This window comes from Bos taurus, chromosome 1, assembly GCF_002263795.3.
Source record: "Bos taurus isolate L1 Dominette 01449 registration number 42190680 breed Hereford chromosome 1, ARS-UCD2.0, whole genome shotgun sequence".
Lineage (NCBI taxonomy): Eukaryota > Metazoa > Chordata > Mammalia > Artiodactyla > Bovidae > Bos > Bos taurus.
Genome location: NC_037328.1, coordinates 29,415,877 through 29,437,381, shown reverse-complemented (window position 1 = coordinate 29,437,381; position 21,505 = coordinate 29,415,877). Strand labels below are relative to the sequence as shown.

Below are 21,505 nucleotides of genomic sequence, written 5' to 3'. Positions count from 1 at the left end.
GTATACAGTCAAAACAGTGTTCCAAAGTTAATTTAGGTCAGCTTCCTTTTTCTCCAGTAATTTATCTTTAAGGAGAACTTTCTTAGGGGGAAAAAAAAAAACAAAACTCTTAATTATATGCTAAATGAAATTTAGAAACGCAAAGTTCCAAAGGTTCATTTTGAAAATGATTGTCATACACTTTCAAAAAAGCAGTATTCTAAAATATTATAATATATCATAATTATAACTCACCTACCCCAATATTACCAGAGCTCTTTGTCCTTTGGGTGAGGCAAGAAAGCCTTTCTACTGGGGTAAAGGAAGAGTTTGGAAAGTTACCTGCTGTGACTTTTATTAAATATAGTCATAATAGCTCAACTCTGCCTCCTTCTCCTAAATTAATTGAGTTGCTTTGGGCTGGTACCCCTCCAGTGATGGTCTTGATATTATCATACTGTAGTGTCATATGTTCCCAATGATATGCTTTTCTTTAATTTATACTATAGAAGATGAAACTGAGATTTTGAAAGTGACTTGCCCAAGGTCATATGGCTTATGGTTGAGACTAGAATTCAAATATGTTCAAAGTCCAAAATATGAGAAATTACTATTCCCAGGTTAAAAGTTCATGTCCCACAGCAGAATATGGTATGACTAGGTTGACAGTTAAATCATCCAGATTATTTTGCTTTAGTATCAATAAACAGGCATTTTATAGTATTTTGAGCCATCTTTTGCCTGTTTATTGCCAGTGGGCTCAACCTATGCAACTCCAAAGACATTTCTATCTAAGGAATATGTACCTGGGTAGTATCCTAGCCAACTTCCACACACTTTACAATTTGTCTTTCTATAACTTGGCCTGGTCATCTTACACTACAATTTTAATGGATCGGCATCTCTGACAACAAGGCCCTACTTGAATAATTTAGCTTTGACCTTGAACTTATAAAACATAAATTCTAATTGTATTACTAAAATGTTCCAAGCCAGTATAATTCCTTTATTAAAAAAAAAAATGAAAATTTGAGGTCTCCTGCCTTGCAGGCATATTCTTTACTCTCTGAACCACCAGGGAAGCCCACAGCATGTACTCATCAGGACACTTGAACAGATAAAGAATTTTCTAAGAAGAGTTCTGGCTCTGTCTAGCACAAAGCTTATCAAACTATAAATTATGAAGGAAAAGTTTTTTCCCCTCAGTCAGTCATGGATTGCTGGCTTCATAAAATGAAATTAAAATCATTTTTTTAAAGAAATAAAAATCTTAAAATGTCAAATACAAGCCTACATTTCATGATTACATTTTTTAGATATAAAATTACTCAAATTGACATTGAAGTATCTAAGTACTTTCTCTTAATTCCTGTATTTTTCTTTGTGGATTGGTAACAAACATTTGTTTACTATTAATAACATTGATTCAAGGAACACGTTGATTTTTGGTTACTGTCTACCAGAATGCAGGTCAGATTTCACAGACATAATAACAATTTTTTTCCCTGAGAGTATGCTCACCATTTTCAGGTATTAACACCTTCTTACTTTTGTACTAGGAGAAGACACTGGCAACCCACTCTGGTACTCTTGCCTGGAGAATCCCATGGACAGAGGAGCCTGGTGGGTTGCAGTCCATGGGGTCGCGAAGAGTTGGACATGACTGAGGAACTTCACTTTCCCTTTTCACTTTCATGCATTGGAGAAGGAAATGGCAACCCACTCCAGTGTTCTTGCCTAGAGAATCCCAGGGACGGAGGAGCCTGGTGGGCTGCCGTCTATGGGGTCGCACAGAGTCGCACACGACTAATGCGGCTTAGCAGCAGCAGCATATTACTGCAAAGTATTGTATATGGAACACATCCCTCTAATTTGCTATTGTTTGCCTTTGAGGAAATATAAAAGCTAGCCTTTATTGAATGATTATTATAAACTATGTTCTAAATACTATATGTATAGATTGAGCCATTTAGTCCTTTCAATATGAAAGCAGACATTACTATCTTTCCCACTTTAGAGAAATGGAAATTAAGGCACAAGGACATTAATTTGCTATTGAGATTTAAACCCAGGTAGCTTGTACTAAGGTCTGTGTCCATTGCAGCAATATCATGCTACTATCCATAGGGAAAAATTACCCAGGAAAGGCCTTTGTAGCTAATCTAAAATTGCATTCCAAGTATATTATTCAAAATATATTGAGTAACATAATCAATATATCCATCATTTATAGATTTCTAACTAGTAAAATGCCAGAAAATTTGGAAAACTCAGCAGTAGCCACAGGGCTGGAAAAGGTCAGTTTTCATTCCAATCCCAAAGAAGGGCAATGCCAAAGAATGCTCAAACTACCACACAATTGCACTCATCTCACACGCTAGCAAAGTAATGCTCAAAATTCTCCAAGCCAGGCTTCAGAAATACATGAACTGTGAACTTACAGATGTTCAAGCTGGTTTTAGAAAAGGCAGAGGAACCAGAGATCAAATTGCCAACCATCTGGATCATCGAAAAAGCAAGAGAGTTCCAGAAAAACATCTATTTCTACTTTATTGACTATGCCAAAGCCTTTGGCTGTGTGGATCACAATAAATTGTGGAAAATTCTGAAAGAGATGGGAATACCAGACCACCTGACCTGCCTCTTGAGAAACTTATATGCAGGTCAGGAAGCAACAGTTAGAACTGGACATGGAACAACAGACTGGCTCCAAATAGGAAAAGGAGTATGTCAAGGCCGTATATTGTCACTCTGCTTATTTAACTTATATGCAGAGTACATCATGAGAAACGCTGGGCTGGAAGAAGCACAAGCTGGAATCAAGATTGCCAGGAGAAATATCAATAACCTCAGATATGCAGATGACACCACCCTATGGCAGAAAGTGAAGAAGAACTTAAAAGCCTCTTTTTGAAAGTGAGAGTGAAAAGGTTGGCTTAAAGCTCAACATTCAGAAAACGAAGATCATGGCATCTGGTCCCATCACTTCATGGCAAATAGATGGGGAAACAGTGGAAACAGCGTCAGGCTTTATTTTCTTGGGCTCCAAAATCACTGCAGATGGTGACTGGAGCCATGAAATTAAAAGACAGTTACTCCTTGGAAGGAAAGTTGTGACCAACCTAGTTAGCATATTGAAAAGCAGAGACATCACTTTGCCAACAAAGGTCCGTCTAGTCAAGGCTATGGTTTTTCCAGTGGTCATGTACGGATGTGAGAGTTGGACTGTAAACAAAGCTGAGCGCCGAAGAATTGCTTTGGAACTGTGGTGTTGGAGAAGACTCTTGAGAGTCCCTTGGACTGCAAGGAGATCCAACCAGTCCATTCTAAAGGAGATCAGCCCTGGGTGTTCTTTGGAAGGAATGATGTTAAAGCTCAAACTCCAGTACTTTGGCCACCTCATGCAAAGAGTTGATTCATTGGAAAAGACTCTGATGCTGGGAGGGACTGGGGGCAGGAGGAAAAGGGGATGACAGAGGATGAGATGGCTGGATGGCATCACTTGACTCGTCGGACGTGAGTTTGAGTGAACGCCAGGAGTTAGCGATGTACAGGGAGGCCTGGTGTGCTGCGATTCATAGGGTCGCAAAGAGTCGGACACGACTGAGTGAGTGAATTGAACTGAACTGAACTAGAAAAAAACAATTCAAACTTTATAGAATTATAAATACCTAATATCTTTCTTTCTCTGCTTTTGCTACTTCTAAGAACTAAGGTCTGAGTTCAAATGTCAAGAATTTTTTCTAATCTATGATTTGTTTTTTGCTTTTGCAGTGTTGTTTCATTTACCACAAGTATTTTTATTAGCCACCTCAAATCCCTTTTTTGAATAGGTGGTATGTGTATATACTGTTCATGGGGTTCTCAAGGCAAGAATACTGAAGTGGTTTGCCATTCCCTTCTCCAGTGGACCACATTCTGTCAGATCTCTCCACCATGACCCACCCATCTTGGGTTGCCCCACGGGCATGGCTTAGTTTCATTGAGTTAGACAAGGCTGTGGTCCTAGTGTGATTAGATTGACTAATTTTCTGTGAGTATGGTTTCAGTGTGTTTGCCCTCTGATGCCCTCTTGCAACACCTACCGTCTTACTTGGGTTTCTCTTACCTTGGGCGTGGGGTATCTCTTCATGGCTGCTCCAGCAAAGCGCAGCCATTGCTCCTTACCTTGGACGAGAGGTATCTCCTCACCGCCGCCCTTCCTGACCTTCAACGTGGGATAGCTCCTCTAGGCCCTCCTGCACCCGCGCAGCCAAGGCTGCTTGGACATGGAGTTGGTCCTCCCGGCCACGGCCCCTGGCCTCAGGCGTGGGGTTGCTCCTCCCGCCCGCCACCCCTGGCCTCGGGCTTGGGGCCTGGGTATCTCCTCCCGGCCACCACCCTTGACCTCGCACATGGGGTAACTCCTCTTGTCGCCGCCCCTGACCTCGGACGCTGGGCATCTCCTCTCGGCCGCCCCCCTGACCTCGGACATGGGGTAACTCCTGTTGGCGGCCGCCCTTCGGGCATAGGGTCCTCCCAGCTTCTGCCCCTGACCTCGGACGTGGGGTGGCTCCTCTTGGCTGTGCTTGGCACGCCCGTCGCAGCCGCCTGACAATGTGGTCCACTGGAGAAGGGAATGGCAAACCACTTCAGTATTCTTGCCTTCAGAACCCCATGAGCAGTATGAAAAGGCAAAATGATAGGATACTGAAAGAGAAACTCCCCAGGTAGGTAGGTGCCCAATATGCTACTGGGGATCACTGGAGAAATAACTCCAGAAAGAATGAAGGGATGGAGCCAAAGCAAAACGAATACCAAGCTGTGGATGTGACTGGTGATAGAGGCAAGGTCTGATGCTATAAAGAGCAATATTGCATAGGAACCTGGAATGTCAGGTCCATGAATCAAGGCAAATTGGAAGTGGTCAAACAAGAGATGGCAAGAGTGAATGTCGACATTCTAGGAATCAGAGAACTGAAATGGACTGGAATGGGTGAATTTAACTCAGATGACCATTATATCTACTACTATGGGCAGGAATCCCTCAGAAGAAATGGAGTAGCCATCATGGTCAACAAAAGAGTCTGAAATGCAGTACTTGGATGCAATCTCATCCAAAACAACAGAATGATCTCTGTTCGTTTCCAAGGCAAACCATTCAATATCACAGTAATCCAAGTCTATGCTCCAACCAGTAACGCTGAAGAAGCTGAAGTTGAACAGTCCTATGAAGACCTACAAGACCTTTTAGAACTAACACCCAAAAAAGATTTCCTTTTCATTACAGGGGACTGGAATGCAAAAGTAGGAAGTCAAGAAACACCTGGAGAAACAGGTAAATTTGGCCTTGGAATACAAAATGAAGTAGGGCAAAGACTAATACAGTTTTGCCAAGAAAATGCACTGGTCATAACAAACACCCTCTTCCAACAACACAAGAGAAGACTCTGTACATGGACATCACCAGATGGTCAACACCGAAATTAGATTGATTATATTCTTTGCAGCCAAAGATGGAGAAGCGCTATACAGTCAGCAAAAACAAGACCAGGAGCTGACTGTGGCTCAGACCATGAACTCCTTATTGCCAAATTCAGACTTAAATTGAAGAAAGTAGGGAAAACCACTAGACCATTCAGGTATGACCTAAATCAAATCCCTTATGATTATACAGTGAAAGTGAGAAATAGATTTAAGGGCCTAGATCTGATAGATAGAGTGCCTGATGAACTATGGAATTAGGTTCGTGACATTGTACAGGAGACAGGGATCAAGACCATCCCCATGGAAAAGAAATGCAAAAAAGCAAAATGGCTGTCTGGGGAGGCCTTACAAATAGCTGTGAAAAGAAGAGAAGCGAAAAGCAAAGGAGAAAAGGAAGGATATAAACATCTGAATGCAGAGTTCCAAAGAATAGCAAGAAGAGATAAGAAAGCCTTCTTCAGCGATCAATGCAAAGAAATAGAGGAAAACAACAGAATGGGAAAGACTAGGGATCTCTTCAAAAAAATCAGAGATACCAAAGGAACATTTCATGCAAAGATGAGCTCGATAAAGGACAGAAATGGTATGGACCTAACAGAAGCAGAAGATATTAAGAAGAGATGGCAGGAATACACAAATGTACAAAAAAGATCTTCATGACCCAGATAATCACGATGGTGTGATCACTGACCTAGAGCCAGACATCCTGGAATGTGAAGTCAAGTGGGCCTTAGAAAGCATCACTACGAACAAAGCTAGTGGGGGTGATAGAATTCCAGTTGAGCTATTCCAAATCCTGAAAGATGATGCTGTGAAAGTGCTGCACTCAATATGCCAGCACATTTGGAAAACACAGCAGTGGCCACAGGACTGGAAAAGGTCAGTTTTATTCCAATCCCCTGAAAAAAGGCAATGAAAAAGAATGTTCAAACTCACAATTGCACTCATCTCACATGCTAGTAATGCTCAAAATTCTCCAAGCCAGGCTTCAGCAATATGTGAACCGTGAACTTCCTGATGTTCAAGCTGGTTTTAGAAAAGGCAGAGGAACCAGAGATCAAATTGCCAACATCCGCTGGATCATGGAAAAAACAAGAAAGTTCCAGAAAAGCATCTATTTCTGCTTTATTGACTATGCCAAAGCCTTTGGCTGTGTGGATCACAATAAACTGTGGAAAATTCTGAAAGAGATGGGAATACCAGACCACCTGACCTGCCTCTTTAGAAGTATCTATGCAGGTCAGGAAGCAACAGTTAGAACTGGACATGGAACAACAGACTGGTTCCAAATAGGAAAAGGAGTACGTCAAGGCCGTATATTGTCACCCTGTTTATTTAACTTATATGCAGAGTACATCATGAGAAGCACTGCACTGGAAGAAACACAAGCTGGAATCAAGATTGCCGGGAGAAATATCCATAACCTCACATATGCAGATGACACCACCCTTATGGCAGAAAGTGAAGAGGAACTAAAAAGTCTCTTGATGAAAGTGAAAGTGGAGAGTGAAAAAGTTGGCTTAAAGCTCAACATTCAGAAAACTAAGATCATGGCATCTGGTCCCATCACTTCATGGGAAATAGATGGGTAAACAGTGGAAATAGTGTCAGACTTTATTTTGGGGGGCTCCCAAATCACTACAGATGGTGACTGCAGCCATGAAATTAAAAGACACTTACTCCTTGGAAGGAAAGTTGTGACCAACCTAGATAGCATATTCAAAAGCAGAGACATTACTTTGCCAACAAAGGTTCATCTAGTCAAGGCTATAGTTTTTCCTGTGGTCATGTATGGATGTGAGAGTTGGACTGTGAAGAAGGCTGAGTGCCGAAGAATTGATGCTTTTGAACTGTGGTGTTGGAGAAGACTCTTGAGAGTCCCTTGGATTGCAAGGAGATCCAACCAGTCCATTCTGAAGGAGATCAGCCCTGGGATTTGTTTGGAAGGAATGATGCTAAAGCTGAAACTCCAATACTTTGGCCACCTCATACGAAGAGTTGACTCATTGGAAAAGACTGATGCTGTGAGGGAATGGGGGCAAGAGGAGAAGGGGATGACAGAGGATGAGATGGCTGGATGGCATCACTGACTCGATGGACATGAGTCTGAGTGAACTCTGGAAGTTGGTGATGGACAGGGAGGCCTGGCGTGCTGTGATTCATGGGGTCGCAAAGAGTCGGACAGGACTGAGCAACTGATCTGATCTGATGTGTATATAAGCCAATTAATGCCTTAAAGCAATTCCTCAGCAATGTGATTTTTGGCTTCCAATCTGCAATCATTGAGAATTCATTTTAAAAAGACTGAATAGGTCTATTAGTATCCAAATCTGCCTAAACAAATTACCACAAACTAGGTGGGTTAAAACAAGAGAAATGTATTCTCATACAATTCTGAAGGCCAGAAGTGAAATCAAGGTGTTGGGAAGATCATATTTCCTCTGAACGCTCTATGGAGAATCTGTTCTTTGCCTTTTCCACTGAACAGTGCCTGTTGGCATTTCTTGACTTGTGGCTGAATCACTTGAATGATACAGTCACATCAACTTCTCTGTAACTGTCTCCTCAGCAGTCCTCTTCAAAGGACACTCTTATTGGATTTAGGACCCATCCTGATTATCCAGGATGATCATTTCACCTCAAAATTCTGAATCTAATTACATCTGCAGAGACCTTCCCCAAATAAAGTATCATTCACAGGTTTTAAGGATTAGGACATGGACAGACCATGGATAGACTTTTTGGGGGACCACCATTCAAGATATTTTAATAGGTGATGGGGGTTATGAGGTATCTTCCTAAAAGCATATTGCAAGAAGCTTTAGTTCATGGCTTGCATGTGTGCTGTCACTTCAGTTGTGTCTGAATCTTTGCAACTCTATGGACTATAGCCCTCCAGGCTCCTCTGCCCATGGGTTTATCCAGGCAGGAATACTGGAGTGGGTTGCCATCTCCTTCTCCAGGGGATCTTCATGACCCAGGGATCGAACTCAGGTCTCATGCATTGCAGACAAATCCTTTACAGACTGAGCCACCAGGTGAGCCCTTTAATCCACGGGCTTTGTGACAAATTTCCCATGATAAAACCCTCTCCCCCACCTCACTGCCCCATTTTCTGTTCTTTCTACTTTGTTCTGGACTGGCAAAGTTTGCCAGAGACCTGAGTTTCATTTAGGGAAACTTGATAGGTACATTGCTTTACACTTTATTTGTCTAATTTATAAGTCTTCAAAAAAAAAAAAAAATCCTTCATCAGCACCCTTCTCAGAGGCAGTATAAAATAGTTTACCTAGTCTGTAGAAAGTACTGTGTTATTATTATTAGCTATTATTGTGAAGAATCACTGTAATCCTTTAGAATAACTCCATTAGAGGAAGCTCTGCTAATTGATTCTTTCTTATAAGATTTTGCACCTGAAAGTTTGTAAAATTTTCAAATAACAAACAGTTGTGAAGTACTAAAAATTCAGATATAAAATAATCACTAGAGATAACATAAAGACATAAAAGATGCCTGTACTTTTAGAGGAATAAAAATCATCATTTTACTTGGGTAGGTCTGTTTAAATTCTAATGGAGAGGACCAGATGCTCAGAGGTTTTGTCACAGAAGTTAGAGCATTTCACCTTTACATCACTGGTTCTCACCCAGTTTAGGACAAAAGTAATTGAAAAGGATTATCATCTAAAAATGCTGCTGCTGCTGCTGCTAAGTCACTTCAGCCACGTCCAACTCTGTGCGACCCCATAGACAGCAGCCCACCAGGCTCCCCTGTCCCTGGGATTCTCTGGGCAAGAACACTGGAGTGGGTTGCCATTTCCTTCTCCAATGCATGAAAGTGAAAAGTGAAAGTGAAGTTGCTCAGTCGTGTCTGACTCTTAGCGACCTCATGGACTGCAGCCCACCAGGCTCCTCTCTCCATGGGATTTTCTAGGCAAGAGTACTGGAGGGGGTTGCCATTGCCTTCTCCAATCTGAAAATGATTAAATGCCATCTCTGGAAAAGCTGTTTGCCTCACTCTGATTTCCAGGTGGTAACAATTACTATCACATTGAACATTCACCACTTGCTTATCTAAGTAGAGAAGTGAGAGGGTGAATGAGTCTGAAGACAGAATGTACTTCTTTTCCTTCAGGGTCCCCTGAGAGGCTTGGCAGGTGGTAGAGGGGATTTTTGGCTGGCCATTGTCTCTGCTGAATTTAATCCAGGAATAAGTGGATACCAATACTTGCCAGTCATGAGATCTACATTTTCAGTGGAGAATCTTAGTTACAGTCTTATGAAAGGTAAACTATTAAACTACCTTTATGAGGTATAATTTACACACCAAAAAATTTACCTGTTTTAAATGTATAATTGAAATGTATAATTTCAATGATATTTTTGTAAATTTATAGAATTAGGTAACCCTTGCCTTACTGAGTTTTAGAACATTCTAATGGAGAAATTTCATGGGATATATGTCTAACTAAATTTCCATTACTCCAAAGAACATAATACTTATGGTACTAAGGGGTAGGAGGAGAAAGAGCAAGAGGAAGTTAGATAAATAATAGTACTTTAAAATTTGATTGAACTTTAAAATATAGTATTAATACAATTGTATATTATTTGAGCTGTGATTGTTTAAACCTTCATGTATGAATTGTCTAATATTGTGAATATATTAATGAATCATAATAAAATTCTTTCAGTTCAGTTCAGTCACTCAGTTGTGTCTGACTCTTTGTGACCCCATGAACCATAGCACACCAGGCCTCCCTGTCCATCACCAACTCCCAGAGTCCACCCAAACCCATGTCCACTGAGTCAGTGATGCCATCCATCTCATCCTCTGTTGCCCCCTTCTCCTCCTGCCCTCAGTCTTTGCCAGCATCAGAGTCTTTTCTAATGAGTCAGCTCTTCTCATCAGGTGGCCAAAGTATTGGAGTTTCAGCTTCAACATCAGTCCTTCCAATGAACACCCAGGACTGATCTCCTTTAGGATGGACTGGTTGGATCTCCTTGCAGCCCAAGGGACTCTCAAGAGTCTTCTCCAACACCACAGTTCAAAAGCATCAATTCTTCAGCACTCAGCTTTCTTTACAGTCCAACTCTCACATCCATAAATGATCATAATGCTTTACTATAAAGCTTAAAAATAGTAAGCATTCAAATATTTAATTTGTAAAATAAATAAAACTAACCACCTTTATGTTTGTTCCATGTTTAAGTATTCCATATACAGAATCAATGAATAAGTTAAATATTAATAAGGAGAAATTTGAATGTGTGTAATGGATATAGGGATAGAAAAGCCACACTTTTCCTTCTAAAATAAGCTCATTATCCATTAATAATAATAGTAATAACTATAGCTAGCACATATAGTGCTTACTATGTGATAGATGCTACCCTAAGAACTCATTAAATAATGAACAATTCTTTTAGTCAAAGCTATGGTGTTTCCAGTTGTATGGATATGAGAGTTGGACTGTGAAGAAAGCTGAGCGCTGAAGAATTGATGCTTTTGAACTGTGGTGTTGGAGAAGACTCTTGAGAGTTCCTTGGGCTGCAAGGAGATCCAACCAGTCCATCCTAAAGGAAATCAGTCCTTAATATTCATTGGAAGGACTGATGTTGAAGCTGAGACTGCAATACTTTGGCCACCTGATGTGAAGAACTGGCTCATTAGAAAAGACCCTGATGCTGGGAAAGATTGAAGGCAGGAGCAGAAGGGGGCAACAGGGGATAAGATGGTTGGATGGCATCACCGACTTCTATGGACATGAATTTTAGTAAGCTCCAGGAATTGGTGATGGACAGGGAAGTCTGGCGTGCTGAGGTCCATGGGATCACAGAGTCAGACACAAACAAGTGACTTAATTGAACTGATTTATTTAATCCTCCCTACACTTTGCAATTAAAAAAATGAAAGCATAAGGGGATGGACCTACAGAGAAGTGAAGTAAGTCAGAGAAAGATAAATATCATGATATCACTCATACTGGAATCTAATTTTTAAAATGATAAAAATGATCTTATTTACAAAATAGAAACAGACTTACAGATGTTGAAAACAAACTTATGAGTACGGAAGGGGAAATATAGGGGTGGTGCTAGTGAGGGATAAATCAGGAGCTTGGGATGAACATACGCACACTACTATATCTAAGATTGATAACTAATAATGACCTATTATATAGCAGAGGGACCTCTGTTCAATATTCCGTGATAACCTGTATGAGAAAAGAATCTAAAAATAATTATTATATGTACAACTGAATCACTTTGCTGTACACCTGAAACTAACACAACATTGTAAATCAACCATAATCCAATAAAATCAAAAGAAAAAAGAAAATGAAGGCATGAGAAGGAAATTCGCAAAGGTTTATATGGAGGATCTCTGATCAGAACTCAGGCAGTCTGGATCCAGTCACTGCTCTTATCTAATCACAAATAACTTTTGGTCAACCCTTTCTCTTATCCTTGCTAAGTCGATATCTAGCACTAACAAAGATCTTTTAATTCCTTTATTGTTTTAGCCACCCTTACTAACAGAATTACATGGCTAAGCATTTGTATGACATGGTCACCAGCACAAGTTTCTCAGCCCTACTAACCTTCTGCTATACTTACCCTTCAATTTTAGTTTTCATTCAAATACTTAGTTTTTGAGCTCACACACCTAGCTTATCAACAAACAACAAAATGAAAAAAAAAAAAAAAAAAAACACAAACTAGTGGTTGAGCCACATGGCACTATTTCAGGTGTTGGATGTCCACTCTCTACTGTGCTTCCATCGTTATTCAGGAATTATCTTGTCCTTGACTTATTTTCTTGCTCTTATCTCACAGTGGTTAAACATGTTTATTATCTCAAATTTTGTCACAACTTTCTATCCTTTTCTTTCTCAATTGATGAGAAAAAAATGACCAGTAGTTCCGAATCTTCAGAGATTAAATAGGACAAGAACTAAAAACTACCCATTGGGTTTAACAACTAGGTGGTTTTGGGTGTTTTGGAAAATGGAGTTTCAATGTAGTACAAACATAAATGAGCCCACAGTGTGTTAAACAATAAATGAGATAGTATCTGAAGAACTTGGCAATGAAGAAAGGAATGTTATGATCGAGGGAGAGGGAGAGAATTGAGGGCAGAGCTGTCACTCACCTTTGTGGTTTAGAAAGAAGTGTTTTCTGTTGGTGGGCACACTTCTAAGGATTCATAGCTTGAGGAGAGAGAAGCACCTTTGTGCAAAGGAAACAGTCCTTTTTCCATGGGTCAAATGCCCTCATTTGCTCGTCTGCTTGGGCATACCTTATATGGTGCATGTCTTGTAAAACTGTGATTACCTTGCATGAGGAAGGTTTTTGTTCCTATAGTTATTGAGGTTTTGTTGTTGTTCTTTTTGGTATTCCCCAGAAGCAGTCTGGATGAAGGAATGGAGAAGGCATATTCATTGATCTTAGGTTGAGGTTTTGCCCTGTGAGTATAGTAAAATCAATCACAAGGAGACAAGATAGTTAATAACACTGGCAAATTTCATGGGTAGAGGAATCTAGGAGGGATAGCAAAGGAAGACATGGCATAAATGATTATCCATCCCTCTTTTTCCATATGAAACATCATTTTATCCAGATGCTGGGCAGCAATGCAATAAGGGGAGTGAAGTTGCTCAGTGGTGTCCACCTCTTTGCAACTACATGGACAGTAGCCTACCAGGCTCCGCCATCGGGATTTTCCAGGCAAGAATACTGGAGTGGGCTGCCATTAATTCAAGCAGTGAATCCCAATTAAACTAATCATGGTGGTCACATTCCTCTATGTCAGTTGTGTAGGGGTAGTTATGTGATTTAGCTCTAGCCAAAGAGATAATAGGCTTCCCTGGTGGCTCAGATGGTAAAGCGTCTGCCTGCAATGCTGGAGACCTGGGTTCGATTCCTGGCTCAGGAAGATCTGCTGGAGAAGGAAATGGCAATCCAAACTCCAGCAATCTTGCCTGGAAAATCCCATGGACGGAGGAGCCTGATAGGCTACAGTCCATGGGGTTGCAAAGAGTCGGATATGACTGAGCAACTTCACTTAAAGAGATACGAAGGAAAGTTTTTTCTCAGCAAAAATGCACAGTATAAACATTTTTCTTTCCTTTAGATATGGCCTTATGAGGAATTGTTATTTAGAGTTGTTCAGTTCAGTTCAGTTGCTCAGTCGTGTCTGACTCTTTGCAACCCCATGGACTGAAGCACGCCAGGCCTCCCTGTCCATTGCTAACACCCAGAGTTTACTCAAACTCATGTCCATTGAGTCAGTGATGCCATCCAACCATCTCATCCTCTGTTGTTCCTTTCTGTTCCTGCCTTTAATCTTTCCCAGCATCAGGGTCTTTTCTAATGAGTCAGCTCTTCACATCAGGTGGCCAAAGTATTGGAGTTTCAGCTTCAACATCAGTCCTTCAAAATGAATATGAAGGACTGATTTCCTCTAAGATGGACTGGTTGGATCTCCTCGCTGTTCAAGGGACTCCAAGAGTCTTCTACAACACCATGGTTCAAAAGTATCCGTTCTTCTTTACTCAGCTTTCTTTATAGTTCAACTCTCACATCCATACATGACTACTGGAAAAACCATAGCTTTGACTAGATGGACCTTTGTTGGTAAAGTAATGTCTCTGCTTTTTAATATGCTGCCTAGGTTGGTCATAACTTTACTTCCAAGGAGCAAGCGTCTTTGTATTTCATGGCTGCAGTCACCACCTGCAGTGATTTTGGAGCTCAAGAAAATAGTCTGTCACTGTTTCCACTGTTTCACCATCTATCTGCCATGAAATGATGGGACCAGATGCCATGAACTTAGTTTTCTAAATGTTGAGTTTTAAGCCAACTTTTTCACTCTCCTCTTTCACTTTCTTCAAGAGGCTCTTTAGTTCTTCTTCGCTTTCTACCATAAGGGTGGTGTCATCTGCATACCTGTTGCTGTTGCCACTGGTATGAGGAAATGAAAACCAAGGAACCTGGGTCATCAATGACATTATTAAAGATAAAAGGGTTACTATTATTTTCTTCTTTCTGAAGTTTGTCTTCTCAGAAATCACATTCTCCTTTATCATCATTGGTGGTTTTTACTTTGAAATTACTTATTTTTACTTTTCTCTCTGGAGTTTGATTATAGATCTGGTTTTCTTTTTCTCCTAGTGATTTTCAATAGGGGATATATGTTAAAGAATGTATTTCATATTATTTCTACTTTAAAAATTTTATTATGGTATTTTAAAAACAACTTTACTGAGCTATAATCCACATACCATGCTGCTGCTGTGTCGCTTCAGTCGTGTCCGACTCTGTGCGACCCCATAGATGGCAGCCAACCAGGCTTCCCATCCCTGGAATTCTCCAGGCAAGAACACTGGAATGGGTTGCCATTTCCTTCTCCAATGCATGAAAGTGAAAAGTGAAAGTGAAGTCGCTCAGTCGTGTCCGACTCTGGTGACCCCATGGACTGCAGCTTACCAGGCTACTCCATCCATGGGATTTTCTAGGCAAAAGTACTGGAGTGGGCCACATACCATGAACCTACTTAAAGTGTACAATTCCAATAGTTTTGAGTCTAGCCACAGAGCTATGCAACCATGACCATGATCAATTCTAGAAAATTTCTATTACACGTAAAAGAAACCCTCTATGCATTAGTGTGTGTGTGTATGTGTGCATGTGCATGCATATGCAGGCACATGCTCACTCACATCCGGTTCTTTGCAACACCATGGACAGACTGTGGTCTGCCAGGCTCCTCTGTCCATGGGATTTTCCTGGCGAGAAATGGGCAGGTTACCATTTCCTCCTCCAGGGGCTCTTCCAAACCCAGGGATTGAACCTGTGTCTCCTGCAAATCAGGTGGATTTTTTTTTACCACTGGGCCACCAGGGAAGACCCTACCCATTAGTAGTCACTTTCTATTTCCTTCAGCCCTCTGAAACCAATACTCTGCTTGCTATCTCTATAGATTTACCTATTCTATGAGCTTTATGGGCAGTGGGGAGTTGTATCATCCATCACTAATCACTAGTATCTAGGAAACTGGCTGGCATATGGGATTTCAATAAATATTTGTTCAGTAGTAAACAAGGTAGAAAATACCCCTACTCTCTTGGAGTTTACATTGTAAAAGGGGAGAGTAATAAATAAAAAAGAAACACCTAAATTTTAACTGTTTATAGGAGAGAAAATATTGAAATATTTAGACAGTGGAATTAGAGGCTTTTCAGAGATGAGCTGACATTTATAGTGAGACCTCAGTGAATCCTGAGAAGGAAACAGCTATGGGAAGCAAATTCCTAACATAGGAAAGGGCAAAATCTCAGAGACAGAGTGCTAGGTGGGTTTCAAGAAAGTCAGTGTGATCTCAGACTAGTAAAGCTGGAGAATGGTAAATGATTGAAAGGTAATCAGGGATCAGATTATGAAGTCTTATTAGGAAGAGCAAGGAGTTTATACTTAACTTCAGGTAAACTAAGTATGGGCTTCCCTTGTGGCTTAGCTGGTAAAGAATCCGGCTGCAATGTGGGAGACCTGGGTTCGACCCCTGGGTTGAGAAGATTCCCCTGGAGAAGGGTAAGACTACCCACTCCAGTATTCTGTTCTGGAGAATTCCTTGGATTGTTACGTCCACGGGGTCACAGAGTTGGACATGACTAAGTGACTGTCACTTTCACAAACCAAGCATGTCATTTAGATTGTAAGATTTATTCCTTGCATGGAGCCTTACTATTCAAACTGGGCTTCCAACCTGCAGAGGCAGCATCACCTCTGGAACTTGCTAAAATTTCAAAATTTGAGGCACCACTCAGAAACAAGAGTCTGAACTTTTAACAGGATCCCTAGGTGATTCATAGTGTAGGGGGAGTTTGTAATTTTCTGGGTTCTGTCTCGTCACAACAAAAATTTGAAGCTTGGACCACTGTTACAGTTACATGTTACAGCTCAGTTTTATTTAGAAAGCAAAGGAAAATACAGCCTCGAGGTGTGAGGGCATGCCGCCCCAAAAGACAGGAAGAGAAGAGAGGCCTCCTGGTCCAATCGGTCCAATTTTGCCTCCTCTTTTTATGTGTCACCCTGACCCCAGGGCCTGCCCTATGTAAACTGGGCTGGCTAGGAGTGCTGGTTGTTCTACCTGAGGGCCTCACTCAGGTCCTTGGACCTTCCTTTGTTCTATTTTCTCTTGCTTTTCCTTTCCTTGTCTTTTAGCCACCACCATTCTGAACTCCTTTTCCCTATTCTAACTACCTAACAATAGGCACATTAAAGCCTGGGAAACACTACAGAATGGATTGGAGGTGAGAAAAGGAAGAGAAACAGGCTGCATGAATGAGTGATAGCAAAAAGGATGAGAAGACTGACTTAGTATCTTATGGAGATGCTTTGTTTAGGACTCTAAAGCAGATAAATAGCGATTTCAATAGGCAGGTAGCAATATGAACCTGGATTTCTGAGAAAAGTTTAGGACTGGAAATACAGGTCTGTGGATCTACTGGGTATTGCATTTCTGAGTTTCAAGTGTTATTTTATAATTTATAAATGTTTGAATGTTGTCTTTCTGAAGGTTTTCCACGTCCTCCACTATTTATCTTTGAGGCTGTTATTAGATAATCTTTCATCAAGTCATCATTAATCCTTTCACAAAAAATGTTTTGAAGGCTTTAAAATCGAAGGTCCATGGTCGATCATCATGTCCTTCTCCATAGCCTCTTGGATTCGCCACACATCGCGGTGTTAACTGGGACAGATACTCACCAAGCCTCTCCAAGTTTCTAGATACAGACTAGCTTGGAGACTCCTGGGTTGGTGGGTCCACTTGTTTTAGGGAACAATCTGTAGTCTTAAAAAAAGATCTTGGAGTTAAAAGCCAGTTAACGGGAATGAAAGAACATAAGTATGTTCCAAGTTGGGGAGATCACCTACTAGCCCCCATTCTTAAGCAAAGAGGAAGAGATTGCTTGCTTTATCACTTCCTTAATAAGTGGCCCAGTTGAATCCCAATTTAATGTTCTTCCCTGTACTGTTTGTCTCCTTAAGAATAGTTGAATTATTGAAGCTTGTTTACAGTAATTAAAAAGACAAAGGGTCTTTCTTTCTTTCTTTCTTGAGGTATTGGGCATGGTAAAAGTTCTTTCATAATTTCAATCCCCAATCGCTGGTAACCCTGAGAATAACACCAGAACATTAGAGTATCCCTGGGATGATTTCCGGAGAAGGCAATGGCACCCTACTCCAGCACTTTGCCTGGAAAATCCCATGGATGGAGGAGCCTGGTATGCTGCAGTCCAGGGGGTCGCTAAGAGTCGGACACCACCGAGCGACTTCACTTTCCCTTTTCACTTTCATGCACTGGAGAAGGAAATGGCAACCCACTCTAGTGTTCTTGCCTGGAGAATCCCAGGGACGGGGGAGCCTGGTGGCTGCCGTCTATGGGGTCACACAGAGTCGGACACGACTGAAGTGACTTAGCAGGGATGATTTCAGGATGTTGCCTTTTGGTTAAACTCGAGACAGAGAAAACCGAGGAGAGTACTGCTGAAGAGGCGATACGAAGATTTTTTTTCAACGGTACTGTTCTATCCCTTGACTGTTCTGGGAGAGAACAGATATTTCACTGTTCCCCTCACAGTGAATTCTTGAACTGTCTGAAACACTCAGCTAACAATAAAAAACTCTCAAGAGGAAAAGTTCCTTCCAAAAACCCATACATCCATCTGGAAGGTATGCTGCCAGTGAGAGTTGTTTAAAAAAGAAAAGCTGAGGGGTGGGGGAGCGGGGGGGAGGGAGCTAAGTTGCTGCGGAGCTAAGAATAAGGTCAGGGTGGGTCAAGATCTGCCAGGACCCCCGGCGGAGCCGCTGAGGGAGGAAAGGGCAGGTCTCCACGGCCTCCAGGTGGGAGCCGCGTGAGTAGGCGGAGGGGCCTGTCTGGGCGCCTCCTCCCTTCGCGGGACGTGCGTCTGGGGATCACTCCGGCCCCGCTCCTCCCCGCCGGCGGGGGGAGGAAGGGGGACAGGGGGCCGTCCCATGCGGCTATAAAGAGCCCTGGGCCTCCACAGTTCGCCTCGGCTCGCCCGGGCGTCCTCTGGCTCCGCTCTCGCCGCTTTCTTCCCGGCTAAAGCTCCCGCGGCCGCTCCGGCTCCACTCGACCCTCTCGGGCCTCGGCTGCTCGGGCTGCGGCGGAAGATGGCGGCTCCGGCAGGTCTCCCGGCTGAGGCGGCTGGGGCCGAATGCTCTGAGGAGGCGCTAGCCGCCGCTCTGGCGGACGTGCCCGAACTAGCCCGCCTTCTAGAGACAGACCCGTACCTGAAGCCCTACGCTCCGGACTTCCAGCGCAGGTACCGCCCCCGACCTTGGAGCTCTCCCCCCATCCCCCCCATGAACCCCCCCACCCGCCACGCCTCTGAACCAGGAAGCAGGTCTTCTGGGCTCCCGTCGCCCCTTTGCTCCTGGGCGTGCGGGCCCCGCCCCTCGTCGGCTCCACCCCCGCCGGCCCCGCCCCACACTTGGTGGGTTGCAGCTTCTGAGCGTGGGCTAAGGGTTGAGTTCAGTAATTGGGTTCAGCAGCTTCCGGAGTTGTGGGTTGACAACTCTTACCGCCCGCCTAGAAGCAGAAGTGCTGAATAAACTTTACTCATCCCTGTCTCCTCCCTTCGAATCGGCGATTTTGTGCTACTGGGTGTGTGCTTTGGCTGCCAGCCTGCGCGTTTCCTCAGGTGCTGATGCAGAGGGAGGCCGTGGCACTGCAGGTTTAATGATTCTTCCATGCACCAGGGTGGTCCTGTGAATTAGAGTGTGCACAACACCCGGCCTGTGTAACTGCGCTTTAAAAACTTACTCGTTTATTTAATAGCCAATATTGTGACTTTACATCCAATAGGATTCTTTCAGGCAGCTTCCCCACTCCCCCCACCCCGCCCCGTTGTTAATATTTCTCCTCTCAGAGATGATTAAATGTATCTTGGTCATCTTGCTCCCCTCCCTCCCCCCCCCCCCCCCCTTTTAACCCTCTTAATCCGTGTTTGGCATTGTCATCCTGAAGATGGAGAACGTCAAGTAAAGCCAAACTTCTAGATGCCGATTTAGTATACTTTTAGCTTATCTCCTCTTAAAGTTGTCAGCTCAACTTAAAAGGTATAATTTTTAAGACTAAAATAGTTGTTATAGTAGTTATATTTGTGAGATAAGCACATTGTGATTTAATGGTTTCTGCCCTTTTAGCAGAGGCACTTCAAAACTACCTTGGCAGCAGAGTATACCTAGTCATAGTTTCAAGTAGAATACTTAATAGTAGTTGCTAGCAAGAAGCAGCATTGGGGATAATGAAACACAATTGATTGGTGTTTGGAAAAGAAAGTCTTAGGTTGATGACCTGGCATTGTTACTTATTCAGCACCTCTTTATTAAGGGTCCCTTAGGCTGAGACGGTAAGGAGTCTGCCTGCAATGTGGGAGACCCAGGATCCATCCCTGGGTTGGGAAGATCGCCTGGAGCAGTAAATGGCAACCAACTCCAGTATTCTTGTCTGGAAAAGCCCACTGATGAAGGAGCCTGGCAGTCTACAGTCCGTGAGATCACAAAGAGTCAGACAGGACAGAGCAGTTTCACTTTCTTAGAAACAAAAAGTAAGGGACACAGTTGAATTCAACACTTTATTCCAGAGCTTGTATAGCCTAATGCACGGGTGCCTGCTAAATCTCTTCAATAGTGTCTGACTCTGTGCGACCCTATGGACTGTAGCCTGCTACACTTCTCTGTCCATGGAACTCTCCAGGTAACAATACTGGGGTGGGTTGCCATGCCCTCCTCCAGGGGATATTCCTGACCCAGTGATGGAACCCATGTGTCATATGTCTCCTTCACTGGCAGGCGGGCTCTTTAACACTAGCGCCACCTAATGCCGTGAGATCTCCTCAAAGGAGTCACCTTGAGTTATTGCTCAGTTAATCAGATGTTGGGCCTTTATATAAGCCATTTGGGGAACAACCTTGTGAATTGCCTTCAGTTTTTGCAGTAGTGCTTTCAGAGAAATTGAGTATGTAATTATCATTGTTTAAGATTAGATATGATTTAGAAATAGTCAAAAAATTTTAGAGCAAGAGATGATGGTCAGATTTTTTTTGATGTTCTTATTAATAATGACACTAATTTTCTTGGATGCTTTGTAAAATGACACATAAGACATTTCTAAAAGAAGAGGTATGGAAATGTTTTGTCTATGTTTCTTTTCCTCTCTGTTTAAAAAAAAAAGTCACAGGTAGATAAACATCCCTTGGTAAGTGTTTCTTTAATGTTCTTTCACTTCAACTCCATTGGGATTGAAGCAGTTTTGATGTGCTTTCATGGTTTGTCAGAACTAATGAGAGGGACAAAGGCCAGAATAAAGACGTGGGGGCATTCCAGTGTTCTTGATGAAAAAGCTTGTCCAATGGGTCCTTGTGCCTCATTCTGACCTGAATACTACTTCTGGCCTTGGTTCTGAGTAATTGCCATTTTCCAGCACACATGTTCCATTTAGGCATATCAAATAGTAATTTAGTGTTTGGCAGGAGTAACTTTAACTTTTAGCATTTGAAGAATAAAAGAATTTCTCCTTCATAGAGTTTGGTTCTGGTTACTATTCTTATTTTCTGTTCATTTCTAATCATCCACTCAGGCAGTGTATCTTTGGCCTAACACAAATATACAACCAAACATAGGTGCAAAGTTTGCTTACTAAGCAGTGGAGAAAATTTAGAGTGCAAATAACACCAGTATAACAATGATGGTGGAGGCAGTTTCTCACTGATGGACTGTCTTATTCTTCTCCAACGACTGTGTCTTCATTAGAAATTTCTCAATATACATTTGTTCTTTCTTACCTTTTCTGTAACTATAAGAATTTTGAATCAAGTGTGATGATTAGTGAATTACTTTTTGCCATAAAATAAAAATTAGACATTATTTTGTGTGATAGGCCGTATGATGTCTCATTGATTACCTCCTAAGATAGGATTTTCTTTTTGGCCTTCTGCTTTTTTTTTTTCCCTGTTATTTATATGGCAATT

General features: G+C 42.1%; 1 protein-coding gene across 1 annotated transcript in view; it reads left to right on the top strand.

Moving 5' to 3' along the window:
- The first annotated feature begins 18,644 nt into the window (after positions 1-18,644).
- The window catches only part of GBE1 (1,4-alpha-glucan branching enzyme 1), a 310,897-nt gene continuing 308,036 nt past the window's right edge, over positions 18,645-21,505 (top strand). The window contains 1 exon segment of the mRNA NM_001122729.1: positions 18,645-18,796. Coding sequence (NP_001116201.1) covers positions 18,645-18,796 — 152 coding nt within the window.